The sequence below is a fragment of the Thalassophryne amazonica genome, chromosome 7 (assembly GCF_902500255.1).
Source record: "Thalassophryne amazonica chromosome 7, fThaAma1.1, whole genome shotgun sequence".
Lineage (NCBI taxonomy): Eukaryota > Metazoa > Chordata > Actinopteri > Batrachoidiformes > Batrachoididae > Thalassophryne > Thalassophryne amazonica.
This window is the reverse complement of record NC_047109.1, coordinates 114,929,665-114,947,944: the sequence shown is the minus strand read 5'-3', so window position 1 is coordinate 114,947,944 and position 18,280 is coordinate 114,929,665. Positions and strand designations below refer to the sequence as shown.

The 18,280-nt window shown below is 39.4% G+C and overlaps 1 protein-coding gene across 1 annotated transcript in view; it reads right to left on the bottom strand.

Annotated features, from left to right (window-relative positions):
- The window catches only part of LOC117513522, a 233,660-nt gene that overhangs the window by 66,399 nt on the left and 148,981 nt on the right, over positions 1 to 18,280 (bottom strand). The window contains exon 5 of the mRNA XM_034173690.1: positions 14,694 to 14,771. Coding sequence (XP_034029581.1) covers positions 14,694 to 14,771 — 78 coding nt within the window. The remainder of the gene's footprint in view (positions 1 to 14,693; positions 14,772 to 18,280) is intronic.

Here is an 18,280-nt window from a genome sequence, read left to right as displayed (position 1 = left end):
TACATCTTACACAATGTCCCAACTTCACTGGAATTGGGGTTGTATTCTGATGGGACCTCTGGTCCCCAGAATGCTAGTATCAGAGGTCTAATCCAACACTAGTACAATGATTTTCTTTAGACTCGTAACTAGTCTATTCTACGAATTGGAACTAAAGGATCCCGATACTATTAACATGATAGCTGAACTCGTACAATATCCTTAAATTGGTTGAGCCACCATTATATATATAGATGAACATGGCAATCCCTCAGTGACGAGGATCATCATCAAATCCTCATGTCAAGGAAATGTAGCTGAGGCTCGATGTTTTCCTGTTTAAACTTAAACTCTACCATAAATAACTATAAATATAACTAACAATGTACATATTTTAACGCAGCCTAGTTGGTGGCTTCTTGTCGCTCTAAAACGGCCGCTCTGACTGAAAATGAAAGGCAGCTGGTCACTTTGCCTCTGTCTCTTGTAGCTAATGAGGCTATTCAACAGCACGCCGATCCGTCTCGTTTTAATCCCAAATAGCACATCTGGGTATGTTCTGAAGCATCGACCAAACTTGGTATACGCAGTAGCTATGGCAATCATCCGCACCAGTTTTGAAATCAAAGTGAAAACCTCTAGCTGTTCAAAAATTTCATCCCGATTCGCCAATTTGTTGTCATTACGTGGCCACTTGTGTTTGTAGTTTTAACAGCTTCAGTCATGTTCAAACACCTTTAAACAGGGTAGTTCTAGTGAGCACAGCTCGATACGTGTTTGATTGTACTCCATCGGGGTAAAATGTTGAAGCAGAAGCAGCGTTTGTTGAGGTTCTGGCTGAGGATGCAGCTGGGCACAGCTTTACTTTTGACTTTCGAGTGGGTTGCCAGGTCTGCAATTTATAAGCCAGCCTGAAAGGAGGAAAGCCAGAGTAAGCAGTTTCATCCCGTATTTATGCACTTTTTTCTGGATTGTGGTAGATTGTAATAGGACAGCACTCTGTGGAATAGGGTTTAATGTGACCAAGGGATTAGGGGTTCCCGCCATGCTTGACAGCATCGTAAACAATGTACTTGGAGTGCCCTCTGCTTAACAAGCTATGTAATGATGCCATTTCCAACAATCAATCAATCAATCAATTTTATTTATATAGCGCCAAATCACAACAAACAGTTGCCCCAAGGCGCTTTATATTGTAAGGCAGGCCATACAATAATTACGTAAAAACCCAATGGTCAAAACGACCCCCTGTGAGCAAGCACTTGGCGACAGTGGGAAGGAAAAACTCCCTTTTAACAGGAAGAAACCTCCAGCAGAACCAGGCTCAGGGAGGGGCAGTCTCTGCTGGGACTGGTTGGGGCTGAGGGGAGAGAATCAGGAAAAAGACATGCTGTGGAGGGGAGCAGAGATCAATCACTAATGATTAAATGCAGAGTGGTGCATACAGAGCAAAAAGAGAAAGAAACACTCAGTGCATCATGGGAACCCCCCAGCAGTCTAAGTCTATAGCAGCATAACTAAGGGATGGTTTCAGGGTCACCTGATCCAGCCCTAACTATAAGCTTTAGCAAAAAGGAAAGTTTTAAGCCTAATCTTAAAAGTAGAGAGGGTGTCTGTCTCCCTGATCCGAATTGGGAGCTGGTTCCACAGGAGAGGAGCCTGAAAGCTGAAGGCTCTGCCTCCCATTCTACTCTTACAAACCCTAGGAACTACAAGTAAGCCTGCAGTCTGAAAGCGAAGCGCTCTATTGGGGTGATATGGTACTACGAGGTCCCTAAGATAAGATGGGACCTGATTATCAAAACCTTATAAGTAAGAAGAAGAATTTTAAATTCTATTCTAGAATAACAGGAAGCCAATGAAGAGAGGCCAATATGGGTGAGATATGCTCTCTCCTTCTAGTCCCCGTCAGTACTCTAGCTGCAGCATTTTGAATTAACTGAAGGCGTTTCAGGGAACTTTTAGGACAACCTGATAATAATGAATTACAATAGTCCAGCCTAGAGGAAATAATGCATGAATTAGTTTTTCAGCATCACTCTGAGACAAGACCTTTCTAATTTTAGAGCTATTGCGTAAATGCAAAAAGCAGTCCTACATATTTGTTTAATATGCGCATTGAATGACATATCCTGATCAAAATAACTCCAAGATTTCTCACAGTATTACTAGAGGTCAGGGTAATGCCATCCAGAGTAAGGATCTGGTTAGACACCATGTTTCTAAGATTTGTGGGGGCCAAGTACAATAACTTCAGTTTTATCTGAGTTTAAAAGCAGGAAATTAGAGGTCATCCATGTCTTTATGTCTGTAAGACAATCCTGCAGTTTAGCTAATTGGTGTGTGTCCTCTGGCTTCATGGATAGATAAAGCCGGGTATCATCTGCGTAACAATGAAAATTTAAGCAATGCCATCTAATAATACTGCCTAAGGGAAGCATGTATAAAGTGAATAAAATTGGTCCTAGCACAGAACCTTGTGGAACTCCATAATTAACCTTAGTCTGTGAAGAAGATTCCCCATTTACATGAACAAATTGTAATCTATTAGATAAATATGATTCAAACCACCGCAGCGAAGTGCCTTTAATACCTATGGCACGCTCTAATCTCTGTAATAAAATTTTATGGTCAACAGTATCAAAAGCAGCACTGAGGTCTAACAGAACAAGCACAGAGATGAGTCCACTGTCTGAGGCCATAAGAAGATCATTTGTAACCTTCACTAATGCTGTTTCTGTACTATGATGAATTCTAAAACCTGACTGAACCTCTTCAAATAGACCATTCCTCTGCAGATGATCAGTTAGCTGTTTTACAACTACCCTTCAAGAATTTTTGAGAGAAAAGGAAGGTTGTAGATTGGCCTATAATTAGCTAAGATAGCTGGGTCAAGTGATGGCTTTTTAAGTAATGGTTTAATTACTGCCACCTTAAAGCCTGTGGTACATAGCCAACTAATAAAGATAGATTGATCATATTTAAGATCGACGCATTAAATAATGGTAGGGCTTCCTTGAGCAGCCTGGTAGGAATGGGGTCTAATAAACATGTTGATGGTTTGGATGAAGTAACTAATGAAAATAACTCAGACAGAACAATCGGAGAGAAAGAGTCTAACCAAATACCGGCATCACTGAAAGCAGCCAAAGATAACGATACGTCTTTGGGATGGTTTATGAGTAATTTTTTTCTCTAATAGTTAAAATTTTGTAGCAAAGAAAGTCATGAAGTCATTACTAGTTAAAGTTAATGGAATACTCAGCTCAATAGAGCTCTGACTCTTTGTCAGCCTGGCTACAGTGCTGAAAAGAACCTGGGGTTTGTTCTTATTTTCTTCAATTAGTGATGAGTAGAAAGATTCCCTAGCTTTATGGAGGGCTTTTTTTTATAGAGCCAACAGACTCTTTTTCCAGGCTAAGTGAAGATCTTCTAAATTAGTGAGACGCCATTTCCTCTCCAACTTATGGGTTATCTGCTTTAAGCTGCGAGTTTGTGAGTTATACCACGGAGTCAGGCACTTCTGATTTAAGCTCTCTTTTTAGAGGAGCTACAGCATCCAAAGTTGTCTTCAATGAGGATATAAAACTATTGACGAGATACTCTATCTCACTTACAGAGTTTAGGTAGCTACTCTGCACTGTGTTGGTATATGGCATTAGAGAACATAAAGAAGGAATCATATCCTTAAACCTAGTTACAGCGCTTTCTGAAAGACTTCTAGTGTAGTGAAACTTATTCCCCACTGCTGGGTAGTCCATCAGAGTAAATGTAAATGTTATTAAGAAATGATCAGACAGAAGGGAGTTTTCAGGGAATACTGTTAAGTCTTCTATTTCCATACCATAAGTCAGAACAAGATCTAAGATATGATTAAAGTGGTGGGTGGACTCATTTACTTTTTGAGCAAAGCCAATAGAGTCTAATAATAGATTAAATGCAGTGTTGAGGCTGTCATTCTCAGCATCTGTGTGGATGTTAAAATCGCCCACTATAATTATCTTATCTGAGCTAAGCACTAAGTCAGACAAAAGGTCTGAAAATTCACAGAGAAACTCACAGTAACGACCAGGTGGACGATAGATAATAACAAATAAAACTGGTTTTTGGGACTTCCAATTTGGATGGACAAGACTAAGAGTCAAGCTTTCAAATGAATTAAAGCTCTGTCTGGGTTTTTGATTAATTAATAAGCTGGAATGGAAGATCGCTGCTAATCCTCTGCCTCGGCCCATAGTACGAGCATTCTGGCAGTTAGTGTGACTCGGGGGTGTTGACAGCCAACATATTTTTTTCTGCAATGATTATTCCATATAATAACAGTTTTCATATTAACAAAAATAATGGTAATACCAATATGTTGGTGAAAGGCTCATATCGGCCGCTATTATTGGCCAAATAATATATTGTTGCGGTTCTATTATAAACTATTAGATAATTTTAACATAACCCATAATGGAAACAATCATTATTTGTAGCCACAAACTCAACATAAAAATACAAACAATTCTAACATTTTCTAGTACAAGCAAACTGTCATGTCATGAAAGTAATTTTCCACTTTTCCCATTTTTAATCTCAGCTCAACTATAAATCACTCAGCACTGAAACGCTGGAGAGAAAATCAGCAAAACTTATCTTCAGTCTTCTGCAGATTGGAGCACACATTTTCTATCTCTGAGCCTCACACAGTGTATCGACTCTGTCACGGTGGTGATTACTTTTTGTCGGTGCACCACCAGGTCCTAAGCCAGCGCCAACACGCGCTGCCACGCTCCCAAGCCTGGGACTGATGTGCTGCTGCATAAGCCAGGCTGAGCTCTTATTGCACACCGGGGGGTGGGGGGTGGGGGAGGACAAAAAAAAAAACAAAAAAACAACAACTTTACTCCAGAAAACACCTAAATATGCATCGTCACGGTGACGGTACAGTCGGATGACCAGAGTTGACAGGTGCCAAAACAAACCACGATAAAAAACAAAAGGCATATTTTTGTTCACAACTCAGCCGCCTTAAATCACAAAACCAGCTGTTATGAAGGTGTCGTTCAAATATATAGAGTTTGTGTGAGTTTCTAAACTTTCACCGATGACTGAATGCAGTTTATGCCAATGTGCTATTAAAATCAACTTGTACGTACATCGAACGCTCTCAGTTGGGTCATTCATCATCAACACTGGCCCGTTGTGCTTCCCTTCATAAAATCTGAACATTTAACTGTAATGACGTGTTGACCTGACTGGAGTCCGTGTTACTCTCGGTCATTGTATCTTCTCCAAAACACATTCCAACTCCCAATCCGTCACATATTTATGGCTGGTCAGTGCCCCTTTGCATCGCTGTGTGATGAGTTAGGTAGCCCCGCCGTGTCATTGAGGGCCCATCCACACGGAGACGAGCTTCGGTGTACCTGCAACGTTTGTATAATATCAGCGTTTCATCCACACAGAACCAATGTTTTCAGGCTCTGAAATGCTACTTTGTGCAAACAGGTCCCAGAGTGGATAAATCTCAAAACGCCGCCTTTCCGTTTTCATGCGTACAACCAATATGCAGCTTATGTGAAAGGATGATGCTATAGCTCCACCTCTCTAACCTCAGCTGCAAGACATCACGTCTTCCTCTGTCAGGTCTCTCAGATACTGCGCCTCAAATGTGTCAATTATATCGGCATCTTGAGACTGACATTATTCCTAGTCAATATACTCTTGTAGTTTAGTTGATTTAGAATCCAGTGGGATTTGAAGCAAAACTTCAACTTCACATGTGCAGAAATGGTAAATGGACTGCATTTATACAGCACTTTTCCATCTGCATCAGACACTCTAAGCACTTTACAATAGTGCCTCACATTTACCCCGATGTCGGGGGTGCTCCACAACCTCTTCTCAATATTTTATGGGACTGTTAGAGCACCACATACAGGCCTGGCATATACACTACAGGCGTTTTCAGTGGTTTTGTGTATACGCAGCTCTTTGTTGAAATGGTATCATTTTTGCAGAACGTTTTGAAAATGACAGAAAAAGATGGTATCCGTTTCCATGTGGACAAGGCCTTAGTGATTTTTTTTTTTTTTTTAACAGAAGCGTAACTTCTGACAACACACAGAACTATCTGTTTGACTTCCACATCAACAGAAAATCACCTATGTTTGGGTTGTCATGGTTGTGATCTTGGTTATTGGTAAGGTTAGCGTTTACAAACTTGTCACATATTGACATTTGGTCAAATAAAAACTTGCATCAAAATGTGATGAGTTGGCAGTGAGAATTGTTGGTATCTTCCTTGCGTAGTAGAGACACACTAGTTTTCTTCCTATTTGCATTTCATGCTTTTAGTGTTTCATGAAATTATGCTAATATCAGCAAAAATCATTTGTGGAGTATCTCAGGGTTATGTCTTTGGCCCAGTTGAATTTTTCATTTTTTATGTTACCACATGGACAATTATTTAATTTAATTTCTCTATTCCTATTTTTTATGTTATGTTATTGTCATTGTAAAGCACTGTGTGATTTTATCTTGAAAGGTGTGAAACAAATAAACTTTACTGTACTTGCTTACTTATCCAAACACTTCATATTAGCTTCCATTGTTATACATGGGACGAAGGAGACGTTTTAAGCCTGACCTAGAAAAGTAGGATGTGGTTCTCCATGTTTTACATTCTGAGAAACCAACATTCTCGAAAACGTGTGAAATTTTGACTTCACTGAGTGCAATGCTGACAAATGTAGGTTTCTCAGAATGCAAAAGATGGAGATCCACGCCACACTTTTTCTGGGTCAGGCTCACAACTTCTCAATCATCCCTCAAGCTTGTAACAGTTATACCTCTCAATCTCTTTTACTTCAGATGATACCAACCAACAGAAATTCCATAAAACTAAAGTTATAGTTACTGGAACTGACTCAGCTACTTGTCACATCTCAAGACATCTTTGCCCCTTTCTCCCAAAGTTGTTTTAAATGTATTTCAAAGATTAATAGCGACCGTGACTCAGTTGTTCAGTCGTGACTTTAGTCATATGACAAGAGCATCTTTAAAAACCTGAAAACCACTCTCCATCTTTCCATCTCTTGCTGCCATGACTACTGCTGCTCTTATCCTCCGACATCTGTTACGGCAGCAGAGCCTCTTCAGGTTGCAGGAGCTCCAGCTCAGCTTCTCACAAAAAAGAGGAGCGACTGTGTTAGGTTGTTTCATTTATTTGTAAAGCTTATCGAGTTAGACTGAAGGCCAGCGATGGTGTTCCTGCCAATTCCATCACTCGGCATTTAAACCTAAGTGAGCCTCAGCGACGTGTCAGATCTTCAAAACGAGCCCAGATAACCATTCCAGACAGACGTCTTGTGCGCCTGACCTTCAAATCTCTTTTTAAAGACACACTTCCATAAACTGGCTTTTTACATTCAAAACCAAAATTCATTTTCATATACACCACTGTCTTTCATACATTTTATACTTCTTTATTACCATTTTATTATTTTATATGATGTATTTTCCTTTGTCATTTGATAAGTCTAACACCTAGTATGATTTTTTTATGCATAATTTTTGTGAGGCACTTTGGAAGTATCATTTGATTAGTATAATAAAAAAAAATAAGTGAATAAATAAACTACAAATCAAACGGCTCCGTGATGCGATGATGCATTTAAGTGCTGTTGTGAAAAACAGACTAAATTTTTCACTTTTAGCTGCACTGTAATTATGCTGTAAACCTGAGCATATAAGACAAATAGGACTTTCCCATTTTATTAATTACAATCAAAATTAATTTATTTCTCAGAAAACATGTCTGATATGTTATTACTACACACTGTGGAGACCCTGCTGAGAGATGCCCTCTCTGTTTATGTAATGAACTCTGCCCTCATCTGCCAAGTTGCAGTAATGCAGTGGTCCTTTATAACTTACCACATGAATGTGACAAAAACAAACCGATAAGTCAAGATAAGAACTCCCCCACACCGGGCCTATAAATGCCCTCGGTTAGAGAATGTCGGGGCTGAATGGATGTCGAATGTTTAAGAGCAGTTAAGCATCTTGGTGGAAACACATCAAACATCAGGAGGAACAACATCTGAGCTGCTGCCGTGAAGCTGAAGTTTGTCATTAAAGCCACAAAACTGCCTTGAGATTTAAGAGTCAAAGGGGCAAACTCATCGATGAGAATTAAACCGTGTTCACTCCAGTGTGCAGCAGCAATTTTACTCCAGCAGCAAAACTCCCAGGACAAGTACAGGGCAATACAGGACCTCAAACATCTGTATTTCATTAAACAATATTTAAACAAAAACACAACAACAACAAAAGCAGTTCTGGTCTGGAGTCATACTCTGGTGCCGTGTGTCTCTGATTCAACCACCCTGCAGAACCGCTGTGGGTCCTGGATGGCAACCACCCATTTAGACTAACAGTCCACCCCCACCTCATGAAAGGAAACAACAATCTGCCACAACCAGGTGAAATGTGGGCATGTCCTTGGCCTTCTCCAGCTGCTGGGATCCTCAACATAGAGACACCTGTGCACTGGATCATGTTCAGGAAAACTGCACCGCAGACTCACGATTTCACCGCTGACGTTCCCTCACAATGCGAGTGGTACATCTCATCTCACAGGACTCTCCTTGAGTAAAAACACATTTGACGCAAAGGCGTTCCAGCGGTACCCGAACATTCCCCGGAAAGACCTGGAACCTGTTAACCCCCAAAACGTGAATCAGCTGCAAATCGTCAATTATCCGCAAACCGTTAATTGCAAAACGTGAACACTGAAAAAAAATCTCACAAAACGTGAATGCAGGTCTCACAAACGTGATCATCATTCATGATATTATATTTTTTTCAGTTTAAGTAGTTTATGGATTTCAGTCAAGGATCAATTACTGCAGGAAATCTTGATTGCAAACCCTATCACTGCAAAAAAAAAATTTTTTTTTTTGCTTTTGGTTTTTTTTGGCGCCATGTGGAGGTGGGGTCACTACAGCGTGAGGTTGGGAGGTTGATCCAAACAGCTCTCGTTTCCGGTGTCAAGCACCCGGCCCCGCTGGGTGCGTCCCGCTCTGGGGACAGTGTCAGGTGGGAACACCGGGAACGAAGGCATCAATCTCAGGGAGGACAGAAACCTCCGCCTCAGTAAAACGGCTCAATAACCTTAAGAGAAATGTTTTTAGAAACTAACGACACTAATTTCTAACCTCAGGAAGGTAGACAACGAGCTCCAACCTTATTTTTATTCATACGAGCTGTCATCTGAGGTGGAAAAATAACAGACCTGAACAAGCAGGCGGAGGAGAAACAGAAGCGTAGCGATTGTCTACAAAGTGCAAAAACAAGACACCAGAAAAATATTCAATAAATTCAGGTGTGGTGTCACCAAATTCACTGAACACATCAGTGGAGTCCTGCTGGATATACAACAACACTCAGTTTGGAAAAATTTAATTTCAGTGAATTAGTGAATTTTATTGCTCATTCATGAATTTTACTGCTCATTCACGATTTGCAGCTGATCAGGTTTTGAGGGTTAACAACGCTCTGACTCAATTATGCACATTTGTGATGCCCAGTATGGTTAAGGAGAAATAAAAAATAAGGCAAGACAGATTTTAACGTAGAACAAGCTGCTCATATTATTTCTGATCATGGAAATAACAGAGCATATTAAGTTTTTTTCAGCCCTCTTGATCTTGTTTATTTACATGTCCATATGTTACATGTTCAACCGTCATCCCTGGTTCTCTAGACCAGGCAACCTAAGTGGCTCTACTCTACTCTTTTCTACTCTTGCTTTTTAGATATTTAAATATACCTTTGTATACTAGCAAAGTTCCACCTTAGAATTGGAATATAATATATAAGATATATCTTACTGAATTTTCAAATCAGTTGTCGCTGCGGCAGTCGAACGCATGCGCTGTGCGTGAGGTGATGATCACTTTCAGAGTCAGAGAGGTGAGACTGAGATGGCTTTTTGTTGTTGTTGATTCTCGAGCTCAGACCTCCGAGTGAAATGTCATCTCCCTTCCACACGTCTGAGAACTGCGTACATTTCACATTTGTTGAAATTGTGCTTCTTTCCTGCTTTTTTTTTCCCATTGCTGTGTTGTCACAGAGCTGTGTGAGGAAACGGTCCATCTCTAGCGCGTCAGACACAGAGAGGTTTCATATGCACATGATTACAGGAGGGAGCATAACACTTATTTCAGTGTGTGTAACAGCGGCGGCCTGCACGGTCACGTGTACGCCACGTAAAGCCACCAGCTATTATGTGTAAGTAGCCTGATACAGGCCATGAGGCCCCTCAGTGCCGGTGCTCATCTCCACATTCAGTACCATCAAGCGGATGAGAGTCTATGACTCTGGACAGGATGCCAGAGACAATCAAGTCAATTCAATTTGCTTATATAGTGCAAAATCACAACATAATTCAACCCAAGATGCTTCACAAAGGTAAGGTCTAACCTTACATTAACAATGTAGATTAAGTGTCTTGTCCATGGACACAGACAGGTATCATGAGAGGGAGTCAAACCCAGGGGTACAAATTGGCAGGCCAGCTCCTTAATCCACTGGGGTACATCATACCTAACATAAAAAATAAACTCCAACTGAAACCCAGTTAAAAGCTTATTATCACTGTTATAGTACAAGCACTAATAAAATAATCTGCATACATCGCCGACAAAAATGACACTTAAAATGCACCAGCAGCCTTCTTTCCCCAAAATCTTTGGGCAGGGTTGACGCAGAATCAGAGTGTCTGCCATAATCTACTCATCTCAAACAGCCACTTATTATATAATCTGTGGAACATCCTGTATTTACGGCTGAAGGGGGGCATGGACAGTTGTGCACATGCACATACTTTCATAAAGTACAACCAAGTGTTATGTACAACTTTATAAGTCTGGTGAAAAGAATGCGCATTCACATTTGAAACAGTTCAAGTCTGACTGACCGGAAATCAGCAGCTGGATTAGATTATTTTATTTATATCACAATAAATCCAAGTGAAAATTCATTACAATATCCAAGAAACTAAACCGTTAATCACACAATATGGGACAGTTTATACTCCACCCCCACCCTCAGAGATGAGTGAGTATTATAGTTTTTCCTTGTCTGCTTCCACAACTTAAAAATTAGTAATTTAGTAAAAGCATTGTTACTAATCAGGTATGTTGGACGGCTTAGGGCATGGGTTAAAGCAATAAATTTTCATCTGACTGAAATTTTTTCCTGGCAAAAATCAATGCCAGCAATTCCTTAAAATGTGGCGTAGTGGGGGCACACACTGTTTTTTCCTCAATAAATACAATAAACACATTATACAGCATACAAATCAATTCTAAATAGCCTCTAAGGAGAGACAGACAAAGCATAAAAAGAATGCAAAACCTGAACAAAAGGTACATAAAAGGGTGGTGGGGTGTAGTCTTGATTCTGGGGGGCTCTGGGGGTGCTCTCCCAGAACAATTTTTTTAAAGACCAAGTCAAATTTCGTGTATTCTGATGAATTGTAATGGGTATGAAGCCCTCTGAAACAAATAAAACTAATTTCAATCTGTGAAGTAAAAACAAAGTATTGATTATGGGGGTCTGGGGGATCTCCCCCAGAATTTAAAAAAAAAAAAAGCAAGTCAAATTTTGTATATTCTGGTGAATTTTAATGGGTATGAAGCCCACTGAAACAAAGAAAACTCACTTCAATCTGTGAAGTACAAACACACTATTGATTATGGGGGGTCTGGGGGTCCCCCACAAATTTTTTAAAAGAGCAAGTCAAATTTTGTATATTCTGGTGAATTTTAATGGGTATGAAGTCTTCTGAAACAAAGAAATGGTAAATGGTAAATGGACTGCATTTATATAGCGCTTTTCCATCTGCATCAGACGCTCAAAGCGCTTTACAATTATGCCTCACATTCACCCCAATGTCAAGGTGCTGCCATACAAGGCGCTCACTACATACCGGAAGCAATAGGGGATTAAAGGCCTTGCCCAAGGGCCCTTAGTGATTTTCCAGTCAGGCGGGGGTTTGAACCCATGATCTTCTGGACTCAAGCCCAACACCTTAACCACTAGACCATCACCTCCCCAGAAAAAGAAAACTCACTTCAAACTGTCAAGTAAAAATTCTTTGTCTTCTGTAGTATTTTGATTTGTTCTAATCCAGTGAATGCACCAAATAGGTGTTGTGTCGCTGTACAGTCAATAAATATAAATTAGGGCCTAAAGTAACTGACAACATTGTTCTGCTGTGCACAAAGTAACACTGTCACCAGTTTTAAAAACGCATGCGCACTGAGAAACTCAAAACTGGCTTATTCACATTTAATCTGTAAAATGCTCTGACTCTGAAAACAAACTGGGGCTGCAACTAATGATTATATTAGTAATAGATTAATTCATTTTTTTGGTGTTTTTTTTTTTTTTTACTTACATGTGAGTTTTGCCATTATTTCTTAAAGTGAGTTATTATTAAAAGGCCTTTATCGCAACATCAACGTTTGTCCTTGTAATAAAGTTATGTTATATTCTCGTCAAAAACATACCTCGAATAATGTTTTGTTTTATTTTGAGAGATTTCCATCAGGTTTCATCCGATTATGAGCATTTTTAGATGCCTACAGAAACTATCTCAACCACTGACAACATATTACAGCAAGAGTCCACAAAAGTATTTTAAAGGCCTGACTAAACTGTAATATGTGATCTTTAATAAGTTATTTTCATTTTCATTTGATGAAAAAGACACAAATGTGCAATTTACTGCATTTTATTTTTTGTGTAAAACACAGCTTAGATGTGGTTTGACCGAAACAATTGTCATTAACTTAACCAGTTGTATATAATTCTCATTTTACATTACTTAGTCCACATTTCATTTTATTTTATTTTACCTTATGTTTATAATAGTTCAAATCAAATCAATTTTATTTATATAGCGCCAAATCACAACAAACAGCTGCCCCAAGGCGCTTATATTGTAAGGCAAAAGCCATACAATAATTACGTAAAAGCCCCAACGGTCAAACGACCCCCCTGTGAGCAAGCACTTGGCAACAGTGGGAAGGAAAACTCCCTTTTAACAGGAAGAAACCTCCAGCAGAACCAGGCTCAGGGAGGGGCAGTCTTCTGCTGGGACTGGTTGGGGCTGAGGGAGAGAACCAGGAAAAGACATGCTGTGGAGGGGAGCAGAGATCAATCACTAATGATTAAATGCAGAGTGGTGCATACAGAGCAAAGGAGAAAGAAACACTCAGTGCATCATGGGAACCCCCCAGCAGTCTAAGTCTATAGCAGCATAACTAAGGGATGGTTCAGGGTCACCTGATCCAGCCCTAACTATAAGCTTTAGCAAAAAGGAAAGTTTTAAACCTAATCTTAAAAGTAGAGAGGGTGTCTGTCTCCCTGATCTGAATTGGGAGCTGGTTCCACAGGAGAGGAGCCTGAAAGCTGAAGGCTCTGCCTCCCATTCTACTCTTACACAACCCTAGGAACTACAAGTAAGCCTGCAGTCTGAGAGCGAAGCGCTCTATTGGGGTGATATGGTACTATGAGGTCCCTAAGATAAGATGGGATCTGATTATTCAAAACCTTATAAGTAGGAAGAAGAATTTTAAATTCTATTCTAGAATTAACAGGAAGCCAATGAAGAGAGGCCAATATGGGTGAGATATGCTCTCTCCTTCTAGTCCCCGTCAGTACTCTAGCTGCAGCATTTTGAATTAACTGAAGGCTTTTCAGGGAACTTTTAGGACAACCTGATAATAATGAATTACAATAGTCCAGCCTAGAGGAAATAAATGCATGAATTAGTTTTTCAGCATCACTCTGAGACAAGACCTTTCTAATTTTAGAGATATTGCGCAAATGCAAAAAAGCAGTCCTACATATTTGTTTAATATGCACATTGAATGACATATCGTGATCAAAAATGACTCCAAGATTTCTCACAGTATTACTAGAGGTCAGGGTAATGCCATCCAGAGTAAGGATCTGGTTAGACACCATGTTTCTAAGATTTGTGGGGCCAAGTACAATAACTTCAGTTTTATCTGAGTTTAAAAGCAGGATTAATTAATAAGCTGGAATGGAAGATTGCTGCTAATCCTCCGCCTCGGCCCGTGCTACGAGCATTCTGATAGTTAGTGTGACTCGGGGTGTTGACTCATTTAAACTAACATATTCATCCTGCTGTAACCAGGTTTCGGCAGTGTCCATGATGAGAGGGACAATTTGCGGAGGGCTAAATGTTAGCTGTAAATTTGTCATTTTCAAATGAAGATTTCTGCATTGAATGACAGATCTGGGCTTGCAGATTTACTTTACTACTTTCAGAAGGATCTCGTGTAAATGTAAGTCATTTTTTGTTCAAAAAATCTGACTGCATTTTTTTCAATGTAGGTCTTCTTTAAATAAAAATAAAATATAGGCACTCATAATTAAAATTTGCCCCATTTTTTTTTTAAAGTCATTCACAATCACTTGGAAAGAGATTGGGGGGGGGGGGGGGGGTGTAATATATATATATATATATATATATATATATATATATATATATATATATATATATATATATATATATAATATTTATTTATTTATTTATTTCCTTCTGGGGAAACTTCCCACTGTAGATAATTGACACTACAAATATCAGTACAATCAATAAAACTGCACGTGGTGGTTTATTTTCTTACCAAAGACTTCATCTTGAGGTTCAGGCTCTGCTGCAGTTCTCTGTTCGTCCCTTCTGGTTTCAGGCAACGAGGACTTGAATAGAAACACAAAAAACAGATTGAAGAGGTGAGACGGAGACTCTGACGCCATGGCAACAGAGGCAGGATAGAGATGACACGATCACAGAGAGCACTTTGGCTTTACAATTATGCATGAATTAAACTGAGAACCACTTCATCCCACTTTCACCAAACCCATTATGCACCAGGTGTATGTAACACATCTGAGTATGTTTTAAAATCAACAGCTGACATAAAACTTGTCTAAGAAAATAAAAAATAAAAAAAACCATATGCACTGACGTACAGCCTCCACAAAAATCTATCAAGTTCATCCAAATATCAACGTTTATTGGACAAAATTAGAAACATTTTTAATGTACAGCAGAGAATAAAATTTCTAGGAAATGACCAGATTTCCTATTTGGAGTTTGACACCATTTATACTGGACAGTGTTAGGTCAACGTGAAGTTTTTGGCAATTAATGGCAGCACGGTGGCTTAGTGTTTAGCACTGTTGCCTCACAGCAAGAAGATCATCATTTTATTAGTCTTCATTTTTAGGGTTTTGTTTTTGTTTTATTTTATTTTCTTACGATTAGTTTGCTATGCGTTTGCTACTATGGTAACTACAGTTTGCTCAAAAGTTTACATACCCTGGCAGAATTTTGCTGTTTTGGCCATTTTTAAGAAAATATGAATGACAACACAAAATCTTTTTTTTCCACTCATGGTTCGTGGATGGGTGAAGCCATTATTGTCGAACAACTGTGTTTACCTCTTTTTAAATCAAAATGCCTAAGAACTACCCAAATGAACCTGATAAAAAAGTTTACAACCCCCTGTTCTTAATACTGTGTGTTGTCCCTTTAACATCAACGAGAGCTTGGAGTCTTTTGTGGTAGTTTTGGACGAGGCTCTCTGATGGTGAAGCTGCCACTGAATGTGTTTCGGCCTTTATTTACATCAATTACAAAGAAATACAAACAGTATGGCACTCTATGGTAAATCTGCATGGAGTAGACAGTTCTCAAAAACTGACTGTGCAAGAAGTAGAAGAGTGAGGAAATCAAATCAAATCAATTTTATTTATATAGCGCCAAATCACAACAAACAGTTGCCCCAAGGCGCTTTATATTGTAAGGCAAGGCCATACAATAATTACAGGAAAAACCCCAACCATCAAAACGACCCCCTATGAGCAAGCACTTGGCGACAGTGGGAAGGAAAAACTCCCTTTTAATAGGAAGAAACCTCCAGCAGAACCAGGCTCAGGGAGGGGCAGTCTCTGCTGGGACTGGTTGGAGCTGAGGGAGAGACCAGAAAAAGACATGCTGTGGAGGGGAGCAGAGATCAATCACTAATAATTAAATGCAGAGTGGTGCATACAGAGCAAAAAGAGGTGAATAAAAAGAAACACTGGGTGCATCATGGGAAACCCCCAGCAGTCTAAGTCTATAGCAGCATAACTAAGGGATGGTTCAGGGTCACCTGATCCAACCCTAACTATAAGCTTTAGCAAAAAGGAAAGTTTTAAGCTTAATCTTAAAAGTAGAGAGGGTGTCCTGTCTCCCTGATCTGAATTGGAGCTGGTTCCACAGGAGAGGAGCCTGAAAGCTGAAGGCTCTGCCCTCCCATTCTACTCTTACAACCCTAGGAACTACAAGTAAGCCTGCAGTCTGAGAGCGAAGCGCTCTATTGGGGGTGATATGGTACTATGAGGTCCCTAAGATAAGATGGGACCTGATTATTCAAAACCTTCTAAGTAAGAAGAAGAATTTTAAATTCTATTCTAGAATTAACAGGAAGCCAATGAAGAGAGGCTAATATGGGTGAGATATGCTCTCTCCTTCTAGTCCCTGTCAGTACTCTAGCTGCAGCATTTTGAATTAACTGAAGGCTTTTCAGGGAACTTTTAGGACAACCTGATAATAATGAATTACAATAGTCCAGCCTAGAGGAAATAAATGCATGAATTAGCTTTTCAGCATCACTCTGAGACAAGACCTTTCTAATTTTAGAGATATTGCGCAAATGCAAAAAAGCAGTCCTACATATTTGCTTAATATGTGCACTGAAGGACATATCCTGATCAAAAATGACTCCAAGATTTCTCACAATATTACTGGAGGTCAGGGTAATGCCATCCAGAGTAAGGATCTGGTTAGACACCATGTTTCTAAGATTTGTGGGGCCAAGTACAATAACTTCAATTTTATCTGAATTTAAAAGCAGGAAATTAAAGGTAATCCATGTCTTTATGTCTGAAAGACATTCCTGCAGTTTAACTAATTGGTGTGTGTCCTCTGGCTTCATGGATAGATAAAGCTGGGTATCATCTGCGTAACAATGAAAATTTAAGCAATGCTTTCTAATAATACTGCCTAAGGAAGCATGTATAAAGTAAATAAAATTGGTCCTAGCATAGAACCTTGTGGAACTCCATAATTAACCTTAGTCTGTGAAGAAGACTCCCCATTTACATGAACAAATTGTAATCTATTAGAGAAATATGATTCAAACCACTGCAGTGCAGTGCCTTTAATACCTATGGCATGCTCTAATCTCTGTTATAAAATTTTATGGTCAACAGTATCAAAAGCTGCACTGAGGTCTAACAGGACAAGCACAGAGGAGAGGTCCACTGTCTGAGGCCATAAGAAGATCAGTGATGGCTTTTAAGTAATGGTTTAATTACTGCCACCTTAAAAGCCTGTGTACATAGCCAACTAACAAAGATAGATTGATCATATTAAGATCGAAGCATTAACTAATGGTAGGGCTTCCTTGAGCAGCCTGGTAGGAATGGGGTCTAATAGACATGTTGATGATTTGGAGGAAGTAACTAATGAAAATAACTCAGACAGAACAATCGGAGAGAAAGAGTCTAGCCAAATACTAGTATTATTTAAGGCAGCCGAAAATAAAGATATGTCTTTGGGATGGCTATGAATAATTTTTTCTCTAATAGTTAAAATTTTATTTGCAAAGAAAGTCATGAAGTCATTACTAGTTAAAGTTAAAGGAATACTCGGCTCAATAGAGCTTTGACTCTTTGTCAGCCTGGCTACAGTGCTGAAAAGAAACCTGGGTTGTTATTATTTTCTTCAATTAGTGATGAACAGTAAGATGTCCTAACTTACAGAGGGCTTTTTTATGGAGCAACAAAATCTTTTTCCAGGCGAAATGAAGATCTTCTAAATTAGTGAGACGCCATTCCTCTCCAGCTTAGGGGTTATCTGCTTTAAGTTGCGAGTTTGTGGGTTATACCACGGAGTCAAGCATTTCTGATTTAAGGCTCTGTTTTTCATAGGAGTTACAGCATCCAAGGTTGTGCTCAATGAGATGTAAAGCTAATGATGAGATAATCTATCTCACTCACAGAGTTTAGGTAGCTACTCCTGCACTGTGTTGGTATATGGCATTGAAGAACATAAAGAAGGAATCATATCCTTAAACCTAGTTACAGCGCTTTCAGAAAGACTTCTATTGTAATGAAACTTATTCCCCACTGCTGGGTAGTCCATTAAAGTAAATGTAAATGTTAT